This window comes from Sturnus vulgaris, chromosome 19, assembly GCF_052056855.1.
Source record: "Sturnus vulgaris isolate bStuVul1 chromosome 19, bStuVul1.hap1, whole genome shotgun sequence".
Lineage (NCBI taxonomy): Eukaryota > Metazoa > Chordata > Aves > Passeriformes > Sturnidae > Sturnus > Sturnus vulgaris.
Genome location: NC_142261.1, coordinates 7,665,894 through 7,687,952, shown reverse-complemented (window position 1 = coordinate 7,687,952; position 22,059 = coordinate 7,665,894). Strand labels below are relative to the sequence as shown.

General features: G+C 50.5%; 2 protein-coding genes across 8 annotated transcripts in view; both read left to right on the top strand.

Annotated features, from left to right (window-relative positions):
• Positions 1–17,687, top strand: part of SEPTIN5 (septin 5) — a 41,929-nt gene extending 24,242 nt beyond the window's left edge. For 4 of the 7 annotated variants that reach the window (XM_088175937.1, XM_014894540.2, XM_088175936.1 and 1 more), the window contains 10 exons: positions 7,424–7,520; positions 8,006–8,092; positions 8,640–8,763; positions 8,868–9,002; positions 9,682–9,799; positions 10,133–10,234; positions 11,128–11,224; positions 12,504–12,639; positions 14,179–14,281; positions 14,596–17,687. In XM_088175937.1, coding sequence (XP_088032063.1) covers positions 7,511–7,520; positions 8,006–8,092; positions 8,640–8,763; positions 8,868–9,002; positions 9,682–9,799; positions 10,133–10,234; positions 11,128–11,224; positions 12,504–12,639; positions 14,179–14,281; positions 14,596–14,652 — 969 coding nt within the window. In that variant the 5' untranslated portion in view covers positions 7,424–7,510 and the 3' untranslated portion in view covers positions 14,653–17,687. Of the gene's footprint in view, positions 1–2,501; positions 2,523–2,774; positions 3,097–7,423; positions 7,521–8,005; positions 8,093–8,639; positions 8,764–8,867; positions 9,003–9,681; positions 9,800–10,132; positions 10,235–11,127; positions 11,225–12,503; positions 12,640–14,178; positions 14,282–14,595 lie in introns of those variants that run through there. The other 3 variants (XM_088175935.1, XM_014894539.2, XM_014894542.2) reach the window with 3 other exon arrangements.
• A 1,586-nt stretch (positions 17,688–19,273) lies between these two features.
• On the top strand, positions 19,274–21,700 carry GP1BB (glycoprotein Ib platelet subunit beta). The gene is made up of 2 exons (XM_014894538.2): positions 19,274–19,409; positions 20,095–21,700. Exon 2 carries the CDS (start codon positions 20,249–20,251, stop codon positions 20,855–20,857), a length of 609 nt encoding a protein of 202 aa, XP_014750024.1. The 5' UTR covers positions 19,274–19,409; positions 20,095–20,248; the 3' UTR covers positions 20,858–21,700.
• Positions 21,701–22,059: the final 359 nt, after the last annotated feature.

The window sequence follows — 22,059 nt, the reverse complement described above, 5'->3', positions numbered from 1 at the left end:
GAGGTGCCAGTGGAAGAAAACACTCTGGATTTGCTCTAGATCTTGGAAGTGCCAAGTTCTTCCCTGCTGAGTTCTGCTGCACGCTGCACGAGATGTCCTCTGTTTTTCTTATTTAAGGATGGTTTGCATCAGATTTCTTGCTGGAGGAGCAGGCCAGGATTTACACTGGACATTTCTAAGGGCTGTGTAGAAAGAGGATTGTGATCAGAAAGAACAGGGGCAAAACAAGATTGGCTTGTCTGTCTTTGGGAAGTTTGGACACAGATCAGCCTGAGCCAACAGTTCTGGGTGTGTCATGCGGCACATCTGAGGGACACAAACGAGTCTATCATTTATGGTTTGGTGACTCTGAGGATGCCACATGAGCATCTCTAGGAGGGACAGGAGAGGCTGAGACCAGTTGACTGTCCTTCAGCATTTTGGAAGCCATAGCATTGGCCACTCAGTCTTAAGATGATCTCTGTAGCCAAGACCTACTCTTCTGTATCTTTTCCTAATCTGCTTTCTGAGTTGTCAGGCATGGCCTTCTGACTGGAATTTCATCCTGGCTGTCAGTCCTGAGAGCATGTGTGCTGTGTGAGAGCTCAAGGCACTTGGGAGACAGTAGTTCCTTGTTCCTCTCTGCACTGTCAGCACAGCTCCTAGGGCCATGAACAACACTGTGGTTTTGTCGCAACCAAATTATTGTTGACTTCATCTGTGATCGCAGCCCAAAAGAATGTTCTGATTTGGTGCAGTGGGCTCGTGGGGACACAGCATGTCTCCATGTGCCTTTGCAAGATGCTTGTGGTTGGTGGCCATATGGCCTGTGGCCCTCAGACAAGGGTTTTCCAAGCCATGAGAATTCATGGGACTTGGAGAGGGTTTGCTTGCAGCTATTGTGGTTTATGGTGTGGAAGGACTGGTGAAACCTCCTGTTATCTTAAGAAGGTTTGGGTGCACCTTGGGTGTGCCACAAGCTATTGCTCTTGCTGCCCAGTGCAAGGCAGTGCAGTACTATCACTGCTCCTCAGTCATGTGCCAGTTGCAGATCCTGGTAGAAGAGTCCCCAGGTCCTGGAAAGCAAGGATTAGGTGAATCTAGGAGGAAGAAGATGTGTCATGAGCATTGCCTGACCTACCACTGAGCTGGGAGACCAATGCAGGGCTGTCAGCTCCCTGGGGAATGGAGCAATGCTGCAGAGTGAGGGCAGAGGCACCAAAAAGGGACATGTTCTGAGCAGTGACAATTCCTGCCACACCTGGATCTCAGTCCAGGCCTTCTGCTTGACTGCTACACAAAGAAACAACTGGGAGCAAAACTCAGTGAGTGTAATTAAGGATGCCACTGGCTGAGCAGGATGGTTTGGAGAAGGGTTTCGTGCGTGTGGTATGACAGCTGTTGTATGGCATGAGTTTTCCTGCTCTGGGAGTGTTTCCCAGTTCTCCTCCATTTATTTTTATCAGCCTTTAGGACCTTGTGCCTGTGACTTCTGACATCACCTATCTTGTAGGATGGCAGCATAGTAAAACATTGGGGGTCTTCCCCCTCTTCTTTCCTTTGCATGCTCACAGCTGCTCCCAGACTTTGGCCACTGGACCTTTTAGTGACTCAGTACCTTATAACAGAACCTGGTGTCAGCCAGGCTTGGGGTACATGGTAGAGGCCCTGGATTGTAGCCCACGGTGACCAGGGCAGGCCTTGCTGGTCTGGCACTCTGTGGAGTCACTGCTGGAGCCCTGCAGATCCCAGAGAAGCAGCAGGAGCTCTGGCTGAGAGTGAGGCAGGAGTGTGGCTGCAGCCTGTGTCCTTCCCATTGGTGAGCAGAAAGCTGCTCAGGAACCCGTGGGGCAAGGGACAGGTTCCTCCAGCACCACTAGTGCTGTCATCTACTGTCACTTCATTATACATGCTGTGGTATTAACCCCCTGGTTTCCAGAATGATGTGATTATATGACATTAGGAGCTTTTGCCTATTTCATATAAATTCCTGTTCAGTTTCTATGGCTGCACAGAAAAGCTGGAGGGCATATTTTATAGAAAGGTTCAGAACCCAGACTTGATATTTGAATTACTTTTTTGGCGTGCTGGGCTGCTGTTGGGTTGGGTCCATCTGCTTAATGAACACACAGATACTTCCTTATTCTGAAACATCTTCAGAGCTTGAATGGTTGCTGTAAGATCCAGAATGCATCTGCTGCTAGTCTAACTGGATTCAGAGATGAAGCTGCAATAGAGCCTGGAGTAGACAAGAGATCAGCCTCCACCACGTGGGGACAGATCCATGTAAACCAGGACTGCCATCTGAGGGTTATATTTGAAGCTTTTGAGGTTTGAATATTTGAACGATCTGAGCTACTGGGGGGCTTTGTGGACCCTTGGAACCTCCACTCACATAGCCAGAAGCAGCACATTTTTGCGGGAGCAGGTTTCCTCCGGCAAACCTTTGTCTCGGCCGCGTCAGGCAGGGTATGTAAGAAATCCTGCAGCTGAATAGGCCCATCTGTCACGCGGAGTCAGCCTGATGGCAGGGACAGCATCCGGTACGTGCGCAGCCTCTCCGCGGGACACTGGTGGGGCGAGCGACATCGCCTCTGGCCTGCGGCCGCGGTGGCCTTTGTCCTGTCCTCGCTGGCAGGCTCCTCCCGCGGCACAGGCGGAGGCAGGAAATCCCGGGCAGCTGCTTGGGAGCCTCCTCGCCTTTCCTCGCCTCTCCTCGCCTCTCCTCCTCGCCTCGCCTCGGCACCGAGGCGAGCCGAGCCAGCCCTGCGTGTGTGTGCACGCGTAGGCGGGGGGGCTGCCGCATGGATTTAGCGAAGGCTGGGAGGGAACACATGGGTTGGGGTTTTTTCCCTTGTCCCGCGGTGGGTGTCCGTCCGTCCTGCCAGCCGCGGTTATGGATTCGATCATTATTCAGGAGCGGTTAGTGGAGCGGCTGCTGTCTCCCCGGACGCAGGCACAGCGAAGCCACCCAGGCAAGCTGAAGGTACAGGGATGTATTTATAGCACTGCGCGAGCCGGGGAGCAGCGGGGACAGGAGGGGGGAGGATGGTGCCCGAGAAGACGCGCGCAGCACAAGATGAGACCTCTGAGGAGCAGAGGAGCGGAAAGACGCCGGTAAGGGAGGGACGGCGGGCACAGAAAGGAGGGGAGCAGCCCCCGCGGGCGCGGGGCCGAGGGGCGCGGGGGGCGGCTGCGAGATCGCGGCGCTTTGGTGCGGTTATTGATGCAGTGATTCCCTGGCTGAACGGCCTGTGCTGAATGGGGGGGGCTCAGGGCAGGAGTCAGTGCTGTGTATGCCCACACGCAGTCCGATTTGTGTTAATTAACACTGTGTTAATGCTGTGCTTTGCTGGCCGCATTCTTTCTCTTCGGCAAATGCTGGTGGGCGAGTGGTTTTGCCGATACTCCTGTGCTCAGCCTCTGGCCCGAGGAGCAGATGTCCGTGGCAGATGCCTCGGGGGCTGTTTGTGTTATGAATTTATGCAGCTTTCTGCAATGAAAGGAAGCAAAGAGTCTGCCTCTCCAGGGCTGAGCTGTGCTGGCTCCTGCAGACGCGGATGCGGCGGCCGTGCCTGGCCGGAGGGGAAAGGCTGCAGGAAGGGCTGCCTGGGATGGCTTGTGCTGAAGGATGTGACAGCAACAGAGCCCCTTCCCCCTGAAGAGGCAGAGGCGCCAGGGTCCTAGCACAGCTCCATCGTTTCTGGGGCTTGCTCCAGACCTTGATAGGTCTTTGATATTCTTCAAATTTGCGGTGGTCCCATGATGTTTAATGTTAGCCTTTTGAATATAGCCAGCAAGGTCCCTTTTATCCCCAGGCTGAATGGTGAAGTCACGTGAGATCTGGGTTGGTTTAAACAGCACATCCTCCAGAGATGTGAGGAGGGAATTGGGAAGGACAGGAATGATGGAGGTTGTACTCTGCCTTGGAGGAGCAGACAACTCTGTGAACACCTCAGTACCAGGATAGCTTCTCCTCTGTGCAACACATCCTGAATGTTTCTATGCCCCCAACAGGGACAGGGCTTGAGCCCACCCAGGGCTTTGTTGCTTGGCTTGAACTCCCAGGGAGAGCACTGGCTGTCAGGGGAGCCCTGGCCACCTCGGCCAGCTGTTAGAGGATGTGAGGATGTGATTTGTTGTGTAATGTCTGGTGAACCAGCAAACGCGTGCCAAAGGAGAGTACGGGTGTGTTTTGCTTGGCCTGGGGTGCTTTGGTTTGTGACAGGGTCCCAAAGTTTGGCCACATCTCTGGTGGCCTCTGTGGTGCTGTGTGGGGCACGTTCCCAGGCACGTGTAGTGGGATGCCAGCGGGAACAAAGGCAGCAGCATGGAGCAGGCGGTGGGAGAGGGGCTCCTTGTGCCAGAGGGCTGCTGGCTTGGCTGGCTGAGGCCCTGTCCTGACAGCTGGAGTTGGCAGGGAAGCACAGTGCAGGAACCAGCTGTCCTGGCTTTTGTCAGCTTGATGGGACCTGGCTTGTGAGGGTTAAGAGTGCAGGGGGGGGGCTGTGATGCATTTAGGAACACCCTCCATCCAAGCCTCTCATATAATTAAAGAATTCTAGCTTTTTATAACCCAGAAAGCCCCCTGTCTCTGTCAGTAGCCCTCCCAAGTTCTCCAACCCATACATGGTTGCTCTGCAGATACTACCTGGAGATGGTGAGTGGTGTAGAGCTTTGAGCAAAGCACAGGCTCAGAAGGCTAGCTGGGCTCCTTAAGTGCCAGGTTGATGTTGCCATGCTGGCAGACGTGATGGTATGTGCCTGTCACAGTGCCTGAATATGACTGGGATAGGAGCACAAACTGAGTGTCTCAAAGTGAAGGTGAAGAGCTACAAGTCAAGGCTGGTGAAGAACCACAAGTCAAGAGATCACACTGCTGGTCTTGGGGAGGGTTGTTATAAGGAGGGGATCCCTCCTCACAACTCACCTTGCATCTCTTGCCTTCACCCTTGACAGGGCTCTGCAGTGTATCCATGGCTGGTCAGAGGGAGACATGGCTGGGGACATGGCTTTTCCCCTCACGGGTCTGGCTGGCTCCCATAGTGAGGGAAGCTCTTCTGTTGGTATCACGCTCAGCACTGACCTTCCTTTCTGCAAAGGAAATGACTGCATGAGTCATGGGTAAAGGGTAGTGTCCTGCACCAGCTGAGATTTGCTCATTTTGAATATCATGGTTCCACAGAGCTATGGGGAGTAACAAGAGGTACAGTAAATCCATGCTCTCTTGGTTGGGCTGAACAGAAATGAGAGATCAGGTTCAGCCAGTTACACCTGGCAGAAGAAACTGGAGTTGCACCAGAGTGCAGCTTCCCAGTGTCTCCATTGTCAGCCCTTAGTCATCTAGGTTAAAAACCTAACAAAACAAGAGAAACACACCCCAAGCCTCAGCCATGGTTGCATTAGCACATTACTGGTGCTACTTCACATGTCAAGTCACTGGAGTGAGCGAGTGATCAGAAAGTCTGGTAAAGATCAGGGCAGGAGAAGCACAAAAGGAAAGTCTGTTGTATATTTGTGGTGCTTGCTGGGAAACACTGGACGTTTTACTGTGAGGTGTTGGCTGTTTTGTGTCCACTTTGGCTGTGCTCGTGGATGTGTCTTACCAGGAAGTGAAGCAGCTGTGAGACAGCTCTGCTCCTGAGAGGCAGAGGCTGGAAGCAGCCTTTTCCTCCTTGTTTTTGTGACCTTGCCATTATCACGTTTCTCACTTTGCTTTGTGCACCTCATTTGCCCTTTACTGAGCCCTTTGGGTGGCAGCTTGTGGTGTCCCCCAGGCAGGCATTGCTTTGCTGCGTGCAGCTCATCAGAGCTGCCATCACTCATCACCCGGGGGTCTCACTGCACTCGCTGCACTGCTGCTCGGGATGTCACTGCCTTTTAGATCAGTCATTACAGCTGCCAAGGGAGCACTTTGGGCACTCTCTTATTCTCCCCTTTTCTCTAATTTCATTTTCTGTGTCCCTTCCTGCATTTCTAGACTATGGAGTGGTGAAACAACAGTACTTCAGCTATGGGAGGTGAGGGAGATCAGAACCCACAATCACTCAGGGCTAAAATGACTAAGTTTCAGACCCAAACCAAACATCAATTGCTGGAAGGTGGTGACAGTGCTAAAGGACAGAGTCCTTGGGCCATGATGGCCATCAGTTCCATCTGTTCCATCTCAGTGGGCAGCTCCAGAGCAGCCATAAACTGGGAGGAGAAGACTCTCTATCTTCCCTGCTCAGTGTCCCCAGTGGAACTTTGCAGTCTGTCAGACTGAGGATGCCCAGGGATTCTCACACAGGTGGACATGCAGCTGTAGAGAGCTGTTGCCCACCTGCAGTGTGGAAATAGGTGCAAGTCAGCGTTGCCTGAAGCTCGGCATCCTGGATCATATTTTGTATTTCTTTGAGTGTGTGGCTCAGGAATGGAGATAGTTAAACTTATGAACAGAGGTGTTCCCTGCTGTGCCTGAAGAATGGGTGAGAACAGTCATGTGCTTGAAGGCATCCATGGAATAGGAGCTAGGGCCAGTTTTGAGGAACTCCTGGCTCAGATGTGTCTGTGGTGTGAATCCCAGTAGTATGATTATATCCAGTGATGTTGAAATGCAGAGTCTATCATGTTTTTAGCTCAGGCATTTGTGAATGGTTTAGTGTGCTTGTCCAGAGCATGTGCCATGCTTGTGGGGTGCCTGTGGATTTTGTGCTGTGAGAGAGCACTCAGTGACAAGGGGCTGTATCTGGGGGTGGTTAGATGGTAGGTAACACTCCAGTGATACAAAATGTAAGACCCTCACCAAAGTAATCTTAGTTCTATTATCAATATTTCCACATCCTTCCACTTCCCATGCTCCTTGAACTTTGCTCTCTTCAGAAATAACACAAGAGATTACTCAGGATTTCCTCTTATTCAGCCAGGAGTGGCTGTGACACAGCAAGAAATAATCCCCTCTTAGATCAGGCAGAAGCTGAGCCACTGTACCTTCCTCTAGACATGGCTCAGGACAGTGCAAGCCCCAGGGTGCTAATTACAGAGCTCTCCATCATGTAGCACAGGTGCCTCTGGTGGGAAGGATGTGGAAATGAGCTGGGGAGAGGTGGCATTTGGTGACTGTGCAGATGGAGCAGAGTTAGGAAGGCTGTCTGTGGATGTGCTCTCTGGTAGGAATGGTGGGACATGCCTTTTCCCTTGTACTCTCTGTGCTGGGAAGCTGCTGGGAGAGTAGCTAAGCAGGACTGTGGCTGGGACATGTCCCACCTGTGGGAAGGGCCAAGTCCCTAGGCCCAGAAGAGGTGTGTGCCTTGCCCTGCACTGCTGCCAGAGCAGGGACCAGCCTCTGCTCCAGCCCTTGGCTCTGCCCCAGGGGCTTTGTGAGTCCCACTCCCTGTCACTGTATGAGGCTCAAGCAGAAGAGGTGGCACACTCTGATCTGCTGCCATCCATCTCTGACCCACAGGACCATGAGAAGCAGTACGTGGGCTTTGCCACCCTGCCGAACCAGGTCCACCGGAAATCCGTGAAGAAGGGTTTTGACTTCACCCTGATGGTTGCAGGTGAGACTGCCCGTGGATGGGGGTGGCTGGGCCACATGGTGGATATGGGGAGGAACCAGCTCTCCTCACTTCCCTTAGGTGCTCCCATAGTGCCTGGATCCTCCCCTTGCTCTGCTCCCCAGCCTGTGGCAGTTCCCCCAGGAGGAATGGGCCCCTCCTGACCCCTCAGAACCCACTCGAGCAGGCTTTTCCTCCAACAGTGACTACTCTGGGTGAAGGCAGGGCTGAACAGGGACTGAGGGAAAGGAAGGAGAGGGAGAACGGGGGAGCCGGGAGATCACATTCATACAAGGATTGAGACATCTTGCAGCAAAAGTCTTTCCACTGCTGGAAAAATGTAGTACCAATAAACAGCTCCTGACAGCTTGTCTCTCTTGCTTCCTCTGGCTCAGGATTCAAAGCCTTGTTCAAAGTTTCATTTGTAAGTCAATTAGTGGGTCATGTTGCTTGCTTTTTCCTCCTCCCCTTTGCACTCTGTCAATTAGGAGAGTCGGGTCTGGGCAAATCCACGCTGGTGAATAGCCTGTTCCTGACAGACCTCTACAAAGACAGAAAGCTCCTCAATGCAGAGGGTAAGTTGAGGGCAAAGTGGGGTGAATGGGACTGTCCTAAGGACTAGCACTTTGGTTCCTTGCTTCAGCAGCAGCTACAAGTTTGGCTGGATCCCAGCCCTCTTGTTTGTGGCTCTGCTCTCCTTTGTGTCTGCTAAGGCACTAGAATCAAGCAAAAAGGGTTTGGCTGCAGGGCTTTTCTGTCCTTTGAAGGGAAGATGAGGCTGCAGAGCAGCACTAGCCCTTTGAGATGAGGTATTGAGATTCATCTTTTGTTTTTGGATGCTGGTGTATGGTAGGGATTCTCTTTCCCCAGTGACTGGACAAAATGTTCAGAACAGCTGGGCTACAGGCATATCAGAGGTTTGTGTATGTTCTTGGAGTCTGTCTGCCTGCTGCTGGCCTCCTGAAGTACCACTCCCTTGAGGTTCCTTAGAGCATGATCTGGGGTTTTTGAAACCTGTGTTACTCCCTGTGTTCAGTGATAAGAGGGAGCTGGCTTGTCATGGGTGCAGTGGGGATCCCCAGCATTACTGCCTGGCTTTAACTCACGTGCTCCTGTTCAAAGAGAGGATCAACCAGACAGTGGAGATCATCAAGCACACGGTGGACATTGAGGAGAAGGGTGTCAAGCTGAAGCTGACTATAGTGGACACACCAGGCTTTGGAGATGCTGTTAACAACACGGAGTGGTGAGCAGGGCACTGCTGCCTTCCTTTTTGTCCTTAACCTCACAGTCATTAGGAGACAGGAGACATTACTGATGATTTTGTTTTGATTGAATTGCCCTTCCCAGCTGGAAGCCCATCACTGACTACATTGACCAGCAGTTTGAGCAGTATTTCCGTGATGAGAGTGGCCTGAACCGGAAGAACATCCAGGACAACCGAGTGCATTGCTGCCTCTACTTCATCTCTCCCTTTGGGCACGGGTGAGAGCCCACACTCCAGACCTCCAGACCTAGGGGGTGACTCAGTCCAGAGGGAAGACCATTGTGCCCCAGGACTGCCCTGTAGCAGCTTGTACACTGCCAGGGCCATTGGCACAGGGGAGGAGCTGTCTGGCTGTTCTTCCACTGCTAAGCATCACAGCATTCCCTTCCCTCACTGGCAAGACAGACTGCCTATGAACAGGCAGAGCAGATCTCCCTCAGGCCTTTCAGCCTGATTGGAAAATCAGGAGAAATAATGCCATGCAGACCTGTACGTTCCTGTCTAGCTAAGCTGGACTGATGTGTAGGAAAGGGAGTTTTAAGCTGCCATCAATCTCTGCCCCTTTTTGGCTCCTGTGTCAGCCTAGCCTAGAGCAACTGAAGGGGCTGTGTTGGCTGCCTGTGGTACAGAACAGCTGGAGGGAGACCCCAGGCTGCGGCCTGGGCAGTACTTACCTGCAAGGGAGCAAATGCCCAGTGGGTGTCTGTATGAGATACTCAGCAGCTAAAATTGGAGACAGCTCTCCTGAAGGTACAGCCCTAGCTGAGAGCTGTCCCAGTGCTGCTGCAGGCTCTTGTGACAGTGCTGTCCTTTTCCCTTTGTGCTGGGTGGGTGAGAGGCTGGAGGGGGAGCTGCCCAGTGTGTCTTTGCTAACAGTGTCCCTCATCCCTGCTGCAGGCTGAGGCCTGTGGATGTTGAGTTCATGAAGGCTCTGCATGAGAAGGTCAACATTGTGCCACTGATTGCCAAAGCCGACTGCCTGATCCCCTCTGAGATCCGGAAGCTAAAGGAGAGGGTGAGATGCTCTTTCTCTACAGAGTTACACCTGAAGTAGTGGCAGGGATGAGCTGAGGAGGATGGGGAGATAGACATGTATGTATTTATGTGTCTGTTCAGTGTGTTTGTGTATATATATATATACACACATATGCAGTATTTGCACATACAGCTGCAGCCATGCTCTGCTGTGAGAAGGGAAGTCAGGAGAGAGGCTGACTGTAGAAGAAACATCAAATCCTTTTGCCATCTGTAGGCTATAGCAAACCATGGTAGCACAAACAGAATAAACCCAGCATTTCTGTATTGTTCAGTTTTACATCCCTTTTGGTTTTGTCTTGCATGGGCACAGATCCGGGAAGAGATCGACAAATTTGGCATTAAAGTGTACCAGTTTCCTGAGTGTGACTCTGATGAAGATGAGGAATTCAAGCAGCAAGACAGAGAGCTGAAGGTGAGGAATCTGCTCAGCAGGGTCTGGGAAATCAAGCTCATGGGTATGTGGGTCAGTCCAGAAGGAGCCAGAGCTGTCCTGCTTGTGCGGAAGGCCTGTGCTACTGCTCCCCAGGGAACAGCCTTGGCTCATGTGGTAGAGGGCCTGGAGAAGGTGCTGATGTCCCTGCTGGTGCCATGGAATCAAGTGTGGCATGAACTCATGGCCCCTCTGCTCTCCCTCTAGGCAGTGTCAGTCTTTCTTCCATCTGTCCCAGCCTGTGTGTTTAAGATGAAAGCTGGGTTGTACAGCAGTTCTGAGCACCTGTTTCTGGGTGATACCATCAGCAAGGAGGAGAGATTTGTGAGTGATCAGGCACCACTATGACACATTATTTGCATTGGGAGACACAATATGATCATACAAGCATATCTGGAGGCCCCAGGAGCTGAGTCCTCACTGCCTCCCAAAGCTGTGTGTACGTGCAATATGGCCTTGTTTCTCCTGTCAGAGTGGGGCAATGGGCTTTGACTCCCTTGTGAGCAGAGAGGAGAGCAGCCTGTATATTCCTGCTCTTGGTGTACAGCACCACTTGCTTGGTGTCCCAGCCTCTTTGCTCTGGCTTCCTTGTAGAACTTCCCCTTAATGAAGGGATGCAGGCACCTGCAGAGACACAGCTTCCCTCAGGACAGCTGAGGTCAGGCTGGGAACTAGGCTGCCTGTAGATCCCAGTGCTTTAGGCCTTTCTCTAGATCTGGGTTGTGGTGTCCTGCTCTGGTATGTGTGGATGTCCCTGTGCCTTTCCTACCAGTACCTTCCTCCTGCTGTTCTGCTGAGCCTGAGCTTGGCCCCTGGAGAAGGGATCCATGGGCAGCCCGGGGCTGGGCTGGGCTCAGCAGTGCCTCTCGTTCCAGGAGAGCGCTCCCTTCGCCGTCATCGGCAGCAACACTGTGGTGGAGGCAAAAGGCCAGCGGGTCCGTGGGAGGCTCTACCCCTGGGGCATTGTGGAAGGTAAGCTGGAGCCTGGAAGCACTGGGAAGAGGGGCAGGCAGGGACAGGGCAAGGACAGACAGGCATTTCCAACAGGGATGGCAGGGGAGAGCTTGGACTCTCTGTGCCACCTTTGGCACACAGCAGGGGACAAGGTAGGGCAGAGACAGAGGCACTGGGTCTGGCTCAGGAGGTCTGTGTTACTGGGAATATATGAACAACCCTCCCATTGCAGACTGAGGAAGAGAGGTCCAGTGTGAATGGCTGAATGCTTAAGCTTTAGTGTGCACTAGGACATGGCTTCTTATTAAGCAGGAGAGGCTGGACATTGCCCATTTATTTTCTGGGGAGAAGCTGTTGCCCTCAGCCAAACAATCATAAACCCTCATGCACTCCCTCCTCTGCTGCTGCTCCTGTAAGTGCTGGAATTACTGGGCTGGAGGCTGTGCTGATGCACAGTGTTTGTTTCCAACTTTCTTCCTTTCTAAAGGGAGAAATTTCATAAAGCCCTTAGGCAGAATAACCCTGGAATGGCTTTTGCTGCTGTTGCTGATTTGCCCTTGCTGGTTTGTTGCTTTAAGGCCTTGCAGCTTTAGATCCCAAAAGCTTGTGTTTGCACTCGTGGGCTGGTGCTGGCTGCTTGGGCTGCCCAGCTGTTGGCTCTGCTCCCTCAATGGCTCCAGAGGGGGCTGTGCCTGTCGGGATGCTGACATTTGGCAGTAGGATCAGCTTTGTGAACCCCTATGCCTGATACAGCTGGTTTTCCCCAGCCCTGCAGAGAGGCAAATGGAGATCATCACAGCAGCACAGTGCTTCCCACAGTGCTGTCTGGAGCCAGGCTCCCCATGGCAACAGCAGCTCTTTCAGCTCTCCGTTGCCTTCTCTTGGCTTAGCCCCTCAGGGGCTGATTTTGTCTACAGGGGCCTTTGATAAGTCCTAAATTCTGATGAGACAAGCAATTTACCTCCAGCACCAGCTGTGCTCACTGTGGTTGTAGCAGTGACATCCCATGTACATGGGATCCTCTCTCAGGGCTCTGCTGTATGTGCTTAATTAATCCTTTTACACAGAAAAAGTGCTGGGAGCACAATGCCTTCAGCACCTGGCTCAGTGTTGAGAAGTGCAGAGCACCACTGAGACCTGTGCCAGGGTAGTGGCAGGAGATGATGAGGAAGGATGAGGAAGGAGCCCTGGGATGGGGTTTTAGTCCAGTCTGGCTGTCCAGGAGCTGAGAAGGGGCTCCCTGGAGAGGCCTGGTGAGGTGGGATATCCAAGCACTCTCCTGTTGTTGCTTCCACAGTGGAAAACCAGGCCCACTGTGACTTCGTGAAGCTGCGGAACATGCTGATCCGGACACACATGCACGACCTGAAGGACGTCACTTGCGATGTCCACTACGAGAACTATCGAGCTCAGTGCATCCAGCAAATGACCAGGTGGGTTCCCATCTCTGGTGGGAGGGGTCTGTCACCCTCTGTGGAGCAGGGGTTGCTCTCACAACAGCTCATGTGGCCAGGAGGCTGTGGATCTGCTGGAGACTTGCTGGGATGCAGCCTTCAGGAATGGCACTTGGAAGTAAAATAGCAAATCCAAGCATGTTTCCCACAGCCTGAATCCAAGGCAGGAGTGCTTGAGAATCCATATTCCTGTCTGAGGATTCCCCATGCAGATATAGAGAAATAGGCCTGGAGATTCTTTTGAAGAGCTGTTTCTAGCAGTGGATGAAATACATCCAACCTAATTAAATGGGATAAACCATTTCTCTGGTGAGTGATAGTTGTGTACATTGCTGAACAGGAATGCATTCTGTGGTCTGCAGTTATGTCTAAATAATAGCATGGCCTTTGGGATGTTGCTGTTTCTCAGACAACAGGGCTCAGACAATTAGTAAGACAACACATCTCCAAAGATTTCTCTGCACTGCTTTCCCTTTGTATTTGATGCTCTGTGGTTTTAGTCAGAATGATCAGAAGAGAGAACACTCACAGGCTTCTCATTTGAGACCTCTATTTTTCCTTCTCCCTTCCATGACTGGTATACTGGTGAAAAAAATTGGGTTTAAGTAGGTCTTGGCTCCTCTGTTGTGAACCATTCCCTTCACTTCCTGCCAGCCCTGGCTGGGTAGCTCTGTGCTGCCACGTTGCAGAGCAGAATGGCTGTGCTTCAGCCAGAAGCAATCCTGCATGTGTGCTGATGTGCAGGTTGGCACATTCTCCTGACACAGTGTATCCCAGTACTTTTGCATAGCAGGCAAGCCTGTTTTTTTCAGCAGCAAGTATATGGAGTCCCAAAATAACTATGCTAAATGCTAGAGCTGGGTGAGCAGTGTCACAGCTGCTATTTAGGTAGGCTGTGTGTCTATTAAAAGAAGAGCACAGTGAAAACATGGTTGCTATGCCTAGAGAAAGCTTCAGTTTGGTGCTGTTTCTCACGCCATGATTAGTTCCTTGCCAGTGAACAAGTTTCATAAAACCAGCGCAGGGCCATTTCTGGGGAGTCATTTTTGGAAGGAGAGTCTAAGCTCCAAGGCTGGAATTGTCTCAATAATGAGGCAATGGTGACTCCAAGTGGTGAACACGTGCAAGTGGCATCTTGAAGTTCCAATTTCAGCCCAGACTTCTTTGTCTACTACCATTCCCTCCTCATGTACTGAGAGCTCCTGTCTTTTGAAAGAAAATCACCTCCTTCCTGTGTCCCCTACCTGCAGTCATGGGCACCCCAGCCCTCAGAGCAATGCTGCTGTGCTGTGCCTGTCTCATGCCTCCCAGATCCTGAACAGGAGGTCTCATTCTCCATCCAAGTGCATGCCACAGCTCTGGACTGGATTGCCCTATGGCCTCTCCACTTGGTTGGGTGTGTGATGCTGCATTACTGGTGGCTCTGCCATGGGGAGTGGCAGTCATTGTGTGATGTGTCAAAGCCAGCCATCCTGAACCACGAATGACTGCTCTTCCCCCCCGTCTCCATCTCTCTAGCAAGCTGACTCAGGACAACAGGATAGAAAGCCCCATTCCTATCCTGCCTCTCCCAACACCAGACACTGAGACAGAGAAGCTGATTAAGATGAAGGATGAGGAGGTGAGTACCATTTCTGCCTGTGCCTCCTGGATGTTGGGGCTGGAATCCCAGGAGTGTCTCCAGGGTTGCCCCATAGAGGCGGTCCTGAGGCTTCCCACTCCTGTGTCCCCCTGTGGGCTCCTGGGGTGGAGGACAGGGTGTGAAAGCTGTGGCTTCCTCTGTCAGGGAAACATAGCTCCATTCCACCCCAGACACAGGTGCTTCTGTGTTCAGGCAGGAATTAATACTCCCTGAGGGATGCCCTTGTCAGCTCCAAGGGGCTGCCATAGTGGATGCATTGGTCCCTTTCTGACTCTCTCTTTTGTCTCCTGCAGTTACGGCGGATGCAAGAGATGCTGCAGAAGATGCAGCAGCAGATGCAAGATCAGTGAGAGGCAGGTACCCAGAGGGCAGAGGGGATCCCCCAGTGACCATCTGAGACCTGACAAGAGCTGAGAACGTTTAGAAAAGGTTTCCTATTGTATAGAGACTTGTGGGCAAGAGCTGCACCCGCACCCTCTAATTTATTAGCAGCAGTGCTGGCTTTTTGACCAGCTGGATTGTGGAGGAGGCTGTTCACTTAACAGTTTACTGATGTGTATTTCTTTTTTAATAATTATTCTTTCATTTCTTTTTTTTCCCTTTTTTTTTTTTTTTAAAGAAACTAGCCTGGGACGTCTCTAAGACATCCTAAAAAAATAAGAAAAGAAAAAGATCCCCCTGTCCTATGTACTAATCTCTTGTTTGGGAATGCTCTGGTATTTAAAGTCCTGGTTTCTCTGGTGTACAAGCTTAAAGAGTATCTGTGTCATTGCACGTAAGTGTTTATCCCAACTGAGGTGCTGTGTCCCTGTCCCTGTTCCCCTTGTCTGGGGCCAGCACAAGCATTGTAAAGGCAGCCATACCCTCCTGTGAGTTTGACCTGTGCTGCTTGGGCTTCTCAGCCTGGGGACAGTGCTGGCCCAGGGAACTGGGGCTAGGGGTTTCTCTGTGCACTGACCTGTTCAGGAGTCCTGATGATTGCCTGGTATCCTGTTCAGGGTTTTCTGGGTTTTTTGTTGAGTTGATTGGTTTTGTTCTTCCTATCAAGAAAACTCCAGGATGTTTGCACTGAACAGCAAGAGACTGAGTGCCTCAAAGGCTAGTTAGAGACAAACTGTTCTCAGTTACATCTTTCTGGCAGAGAGGTTGACTTGTTGATTTCTGCAAGGAGATGATGGGAGTGAGCACCTTCCCTGCCATGGTTTCCTCCCATAGCAGTCTGGAGGCATTGGTAGAGGAACCCTAAGGCCCTGCAGTAGCTGGCTGAGGGTGTTTCATTATTTAGCTCTACTCATCAGCTGCAGTGTGTCTTCAGTGTCTGCTCTGAAAAGCACTGTGGCATCCAGAGCACTTGGCCAAGACTGCTTTGGAGAGAGTATAAACCCTAGGGCTGAAATCCAATCCCAAATGCAGACCTGTCCCCTGCCCCCAGGCTTTGCAGTCCCATGAGCACATTGCTGGCTCCAAGCTTCTCCTGGGGGAAGGGGCAGTTTTTGTAGGCTTATATCTGAGATCTGCAGGCAGTCTGTGTGGGCAGGTGTTGGGTCAGCCTGGCAGGTGCAGGACTGTCATTGAGTGGGGCTGAGCACAGACCAGCAGGCTTGTCTCTTGCTCTCCTGCCTTTCCCCTGGGCACTCAGCCCTTCTCCCCCTCCTTATTCCTTGGCTCTTCCTGCCCTAGTGCTGGGAAGGCTGGTGGATCTGCTGGGCAGAGATAAAAGCACTCTTTGGGCAGCAGCTCCTGTCCTGTTCTTGCTTCCTGCAGTATTTTTAACTTGAGTCCAGCCAGAGTGTGATGTGCCTGACAGGGCAGGGCTCACCAGCAACACTGCCACGCTCACAGGAGTCAGGGTTGTTGCAGGGAGAGACACTTGGCTCTTCCCTCTGACTCCAGGGAGTGCAGCCATGGGCTGGGCCCTTCTTCTTGGCTCACTCCTCTGTCCCCTTTCCCCTTTTGTATCTCCTCCTCCATCTCTGGCTCTCCTCAGTAATTCTCCCTGGGTAGGAAGCACAGTGTTGGCCAGGAATAGCCAGGCTCTAGATTCTGTAACTAGGCACTGCATTTGTCTGATTCCTCCCTGGGGCTTTAGAGTTCCAGTCAGGGTTTGTCCAGTTGTTCTTTTCTTACACTAATCTTGGTGAGGAGGATGTTCTGTTACAAATGAGCCCTGTCCACTTGGAGATTTTTCTCTTTCAAATAGATTCATTCCTAGAAGATAAAGGAGACCTTTTCCCTTTAGCATGGACATAGAGCAGCTGCCACCTTTCATGCTGTTCTGTGCACAGAGGTGCTTTGTGCTGGTGAAAGGAGAGGGTACACTGGTCACAGGCAGGCAGGGTTCTGAGGGTGGATCTGCCCATCCCTCCATGTGGGGAAGTCTCCATCACCTCAGTGCACAGGCCTCCTACATCCAGTCAAGCCTGTCCTCTACAAAGAGCTGAAGCCTTTGACTAAGAGCTAGCAAAGATGGTTCAAGTTGCATTTAGGAAGAAGCACATAGGAGTGAGGCACCAGAGATGGCTTCTACAGAAGGGTGGTGGTACCACTGAAATCTCGTCTCTGCCTAGGAGATTCCCTGCCCTGAGTGCCAGAATTTGGGGACGGCTTGGAAGGGGATTAGACACTGATTTTGGGAGACATGAGGGGTTCAGATTCTGGCCTGGAAGGTGGAATCTGTTTATTTAAGGAGTGTGTTGTACTGTGGCATCAATTCTCACAGTAAGTGGAGAAGAGACTCCTGGGAGCTTGGCCACATGGCTCTGGCAGTGAGAAGTGTGGACAGGAAAGTAATTTACCATCTCCCCTCATGCAACCCTCCACAACCTCACATGTGATCCCTGCACCCCCTAGCACATTCCCATGCCTCTGCCAAGCTTTGCCCTGTTGAGTGAGTGGCTGCAGGGATGATTTTCCACTCCACAGCTATCCCAGGCTGCAGCTGGGGCTGTTGGTACATCTTGGCCCCTGTGCCTGACAGGATGGATCCATGGCATGAACTCCTTGTGTGCCCTGCTGTGCTGGTCCTGCCTGTGCAGTCCTTGCTGCCTCCTTGCATGCCTCCCCTCAAAGAAGGGGCTCCCACTCCTCGTGCTCTGCAATGGCATTCCCTGCCCTTCCTCACAAACTCTGCTGTGCTTTAATACTGGCTTGCTCCTGCCATGCATCTTCCTCACCCCCTGCTCCATTCCTAGGCTCTGTGTTTCCTGTCCATCTGTTGGGTTATTATAATTATATTTTTTTGTAAATTTCTGTTTGAACATTTTGTCATTGTGAACAAAGAAAATGAAACCTTTTAAACATATCCATTTTATTAAATGATTATTGTTATTATTATTAATGTTTACTACCTGAATTGATCAGTGAAATAAATACATTCAAAAATCCAGCCTCTTTCTGTTTAATTTTCAGCACCCTTGAGCAGCATTGGTGATACATTATGGGGAGGAGAGAGAAAAATTGACCTTGTTTCTCATTTTATCTAATTCAGTCAGAGCAGGTTTCAGGCAGGCTTCCTGCATGGGATTTCTGCCCTGTTTATTCCAGAAGCTAGCAAGATGATGAAAGAACTTGGAAGTTCTTCTATATTCAAGCTTTCCCTAGGAGTGGTGTCTAAATCATCAATGGTCAGCTGAGCAAGATCCAGTTCCAGGAAATCCAGTTTGTAAGTAGCCAGGAGAGCATTGCCAAGTCTGTGCTGCATGCAGAGCCACAATGGGTCTGGCTCTAGATCAGCTCCATGCCACACCTGGCCTGAACACCTGCCTGTGAATAAACATAGCACCAAACACATGAGACGAGGTAAGTTTGCTGAACAAACTTACCCTGCATTAGTCAAGCTGCTCCCAAGTGGAAAGCAGGCCCTGTAGGAAAAACTGGGTTAATTTTCTAGCCTAAGATCTCTTTCCCACTCTGCCTGGCCACCACAGTGAAACAACTGGAATTATTTGCTCCAATTTTGTAGAAATGTAAACTTTATTGTTTTCTTTAGAGCATAAAAATTTTCACTTGGTTAGGGCCATGTTCTGCCATTCTTTGCACCCTCAATTCTCTTAACGTGAGCACATTCAGGGCATTCATAATTTCTGTTCTCTAGGATGTCCACAGTACAATGTAGCAGAGCTGAGTTCAATGGGGCAATCGTTTTACAGTGTGATTCTGGTGGCCTTAGGCTAAGGAGTGTGATGTATGTCTGGTCGGGCTGATGGCAGAGAAATGTCTGTGAAGATGTGATGGCCATGGGAAGATGTGATTCTGCCTGAATGTAGTTTTGACCCTTGGACTTGTTGAAGTGTTTGTGTAATGCAGCTTCTGAATAAAGCATGTGGTCAGTCTTTCTCAGTAACTGCACTTGTCAAGGGTTCACTTGGCTGCCTGAAGAGCAGTTCCTCAGGGCACTGTCTTTCACAGTCTGTTCGCCTTCCTGTGAATCCAACTAGTTTTATTTTGATGTAGACAGTGAAATGCCAAGAGTTCTATTTTACCCCTATAACGATCATGAGAGGATGCAAGTGTCTGAAGAATCTTCCTCTGGAAAGATGAAAGGACTGGAAGACCCTGTCTATCAGCAGATCTTTCACTAATAAGTGGTAGATTTGTGTCACTGCTTCAAGGGAAACCTGAGGGTCAGCACCCAGGAAGTGCTAGGTGTCACCACTCTGCCATGTTTTCCTGATGAGATGGGAAACCAAAGGTCACAGTGCTCAAGGAGTATGGTACAAACCAGTAACACATCACCATCCAGTCTGAAGTGCATTTGGAGTCACTATGCCATTGAGACTTGGTAACATTTCTGTTGGGCTGAGCCTGTGTGCCCAGATCCACAGTTACCAGTACTGGCAGCATCTCTCCCAGCCAATGTGTTCTTGTGAGCAGTGTCAGCTCCCATTTCTTGGAAGAGTTGCTCAATGAAGCCTCAGCTTCCGGTGACTTGCAGGAAGGCCTCGTGGGAGGTGTCCCTGGGATGAGCCTGACCCTTATCTTGCCAGCCAGCTGCAAGGGGGTTATCCGGGAGCACAGCTATGCACACATTCTTGCACTGGCTGGACTGCCTGGAGACCTTTCTCTTGTGTTGTAAAGCCAGCAAGAAAGCAAGGCTTGAACTACTCTGGTAAGTCAACAATGCTACTTTCTACTCTTCTTTTGCTTTAAATTGATTGACAGTTACAATTTGTCGAACATAGAAAAATGCTGCCTTGTTGCAGGTATGTGTAGTTCTGGAGAAGTTACAGCAGCTCCTGTTCAGTAGTGGCATGAGTCTGTAACATAAAAAAAGCTCATTGACCCATGTCTCCCAGCACAGGTGATTATTCACCTGCTGGAGCAGTGTCTAGCATGAAAACCTCCACTGGCCTCCATCCTCAGTGGTCAGCACCCTCTTTGCAGCCAAAGACTGTTTATCACTTCTTTTCAAGGCTGGAAAGGCTATTTTTTACTCATGGTAACAGTAAATTTATTTCTGAATCTCCTCTTGCAGTTTGCATGAACAAAGCTTTGCTTACAGATGTAATCGAGAGTTATGATAAGGCATGAAAAATTTCATATTCTAGTTTTTGATTCCTTGGCAGAAATTTTCTTGGCTACCCTGATAATTCACCTCCAGTAATGCTGAAAACACAAGCAGCTCTTGTACACTTCTGAAGACTAGTGAAAGTGCATTCGATGGCTGCAGCTAAGCCTTCCAGTAGCCATGTATTCGTATCCCTCCTCAAATCCAGGGTTGGAAGACCATGAAAATTCTTTCTCCTATAGTGAGAGACCAAGAATTTGCTCCCTTTTAACTCTGTTTTTTTCAGAGCTCTCACATCTCTCATGGACAACACCAAATTTATCCAACTTTAGGAACTCATCCTCAGAACAAAATACCTTAGCTGTGGTGTCAGTCCTAGAGTGCATGGTGTCTGGTCTCCACCTCATCCAATCTCACCAAGGAACTGTTTGCAGGTGAAAATGAGCAGTGGAATTCTGTTGTTCCTCCTTGGTTTCCTCCCACTCGTGGCTCCCATATGCCCTGTGCCATGCAAGTGCACCACCAACATTACTGACTGCTCATTGAAAAACCTGACTGTAGAAAACCTGCCCAGTGCTTTCCGTCCTTCAGCTGAGATCATCCACCTCGGTTTCAACAGGCTCACCTCTATTCCTAATGGGCTCTTTGACAACCTGAGGAGCCTCCAGGTAGTCTACCTGCATGGCAACCCTTGGGAATGCACGTGTGACATCCTCTACTTGCGCTCCTGGCTCCAGTGGCAGCAGAACCGGAGCCTGTACAGGGATGTGAGATGCAGCTCCCCGGAGCACCTGCAGGGCCGAATCATCGCCTACCTGACAGAAGATGAGATCATCTCCACATGCCAGCACTGGTACTGCAGCCTGGCTCTCCTCTCTCAGATCTCTCTCTTCATCCTCCTTTTCCTCCAGGGTATCTTGGTTATCTTCATCATTGTCTACCTGCAGAAATTTCGGAGAATGACTGCTGAAGCCCGGAGCACCACCCGAGAACTAGACCAGCAGGGAGACCCTTGGGTATCTTCAATAAACCCCTCCAACAATGATTAACATCACAAAACGGAAGACCCTCTTCCCTTTGGGGGACGCTGTGCCAAAGTCCTGTAATTTGTGATACTCAGAGAGGACAATTCAGTACAGCACCTAATCCTGACTGCAGTCTGAAGCAGGACTTGAACTGATCAGACACTTGCTGTGCTCCTAAAGAATCAATCTTTTTCAGTGCTTTAAATTCTTTAGCATGATCTTAAATGCTTGTCTGAGCTGGAAGTGGTTCGGGAGACTAAGAAAATCATAAACTACAGCAACCAGAACTGACTCAAACAGCTCATAAGCTGATAGGGGCTCCAGTGAGCCCCCCCTTCCTACAGTATCCCAGGATGCTTCTGATTGTGCTGTGTCAGGTGAGGACGGAGGTGGGCAGTGAACTGTTTGAGTACTGAGCTAGGAAAATGGAGAAATACAGTTTCCTTCTTCTACCACAGACAGCATTAAGAGCTTTGGACTAGGGATTTAGTCTTCTCCTGCGTTGGTTTCCAAGTAAAGGGGAAAGGAAATATATTTTTGCTTGATGCATCTTTTCCAATATTTTTTCTGGGGGAGGGGGGCATGTCTAGAAGCCCACTCATTTTACCTTATCTGCATTCCTTTTAATCTACTTTAGTTTTAATACTGACTTAAGCAAGCGAGACTGGGATCCTGAATCTTTTTGAGAAATTCACCCTGAAGACAAGAATTGTTTGACTGTGCCTGTATGGCACCTGGCATGAGAGATCTGGTCTTGAGAGACTCAAACTGCAAACCCCACTGATGTGCCTACTGCTGTTTATGGTGTCCCTTAGTTATTTTTGAAATAAAGCGAAATTGAAATAAAATTATGCATGATGATGTAAATGGCTGATTTTTCTATTCTGCACTGGGTGTCTTGCATGCTATTGTGCTTCCTGGAGTTCCTCACTCTCAGACTTCGTGCCAAGCAAAGCAAATCCTGAGAGCAGGTGGAGAAATTACTGGACTGCACAGTATAGTTAAACTTCGGCAGCTGCTGACTTCTACCATGGGCCAGGAGAAACAGGGAGTTTTTAAAAGCCACTGTGTAGCTGCTTGTTTTGTGATGCAGCTGGAATGGAGAGGGCATTAGGTGAGGCCAGCAGGCTGTGGGGTGACCAGCAGGTGAGTGACTGTGACTTGTGCCCTTCAGTCATGGAGGGTCCATTCCTCACTTAGCTCACACACTAGTGCAGCTCGGCCGC

Excerpts from the sequence above, each read along its gene's own strand:
- GP1BB (XM_014894538.2), top strand. The coding sequence starts at position 20,249 with ATGAGCAGTGGAATTCTGTTGTTCCTCCTTGGTTTCCTCCCACTCGTG.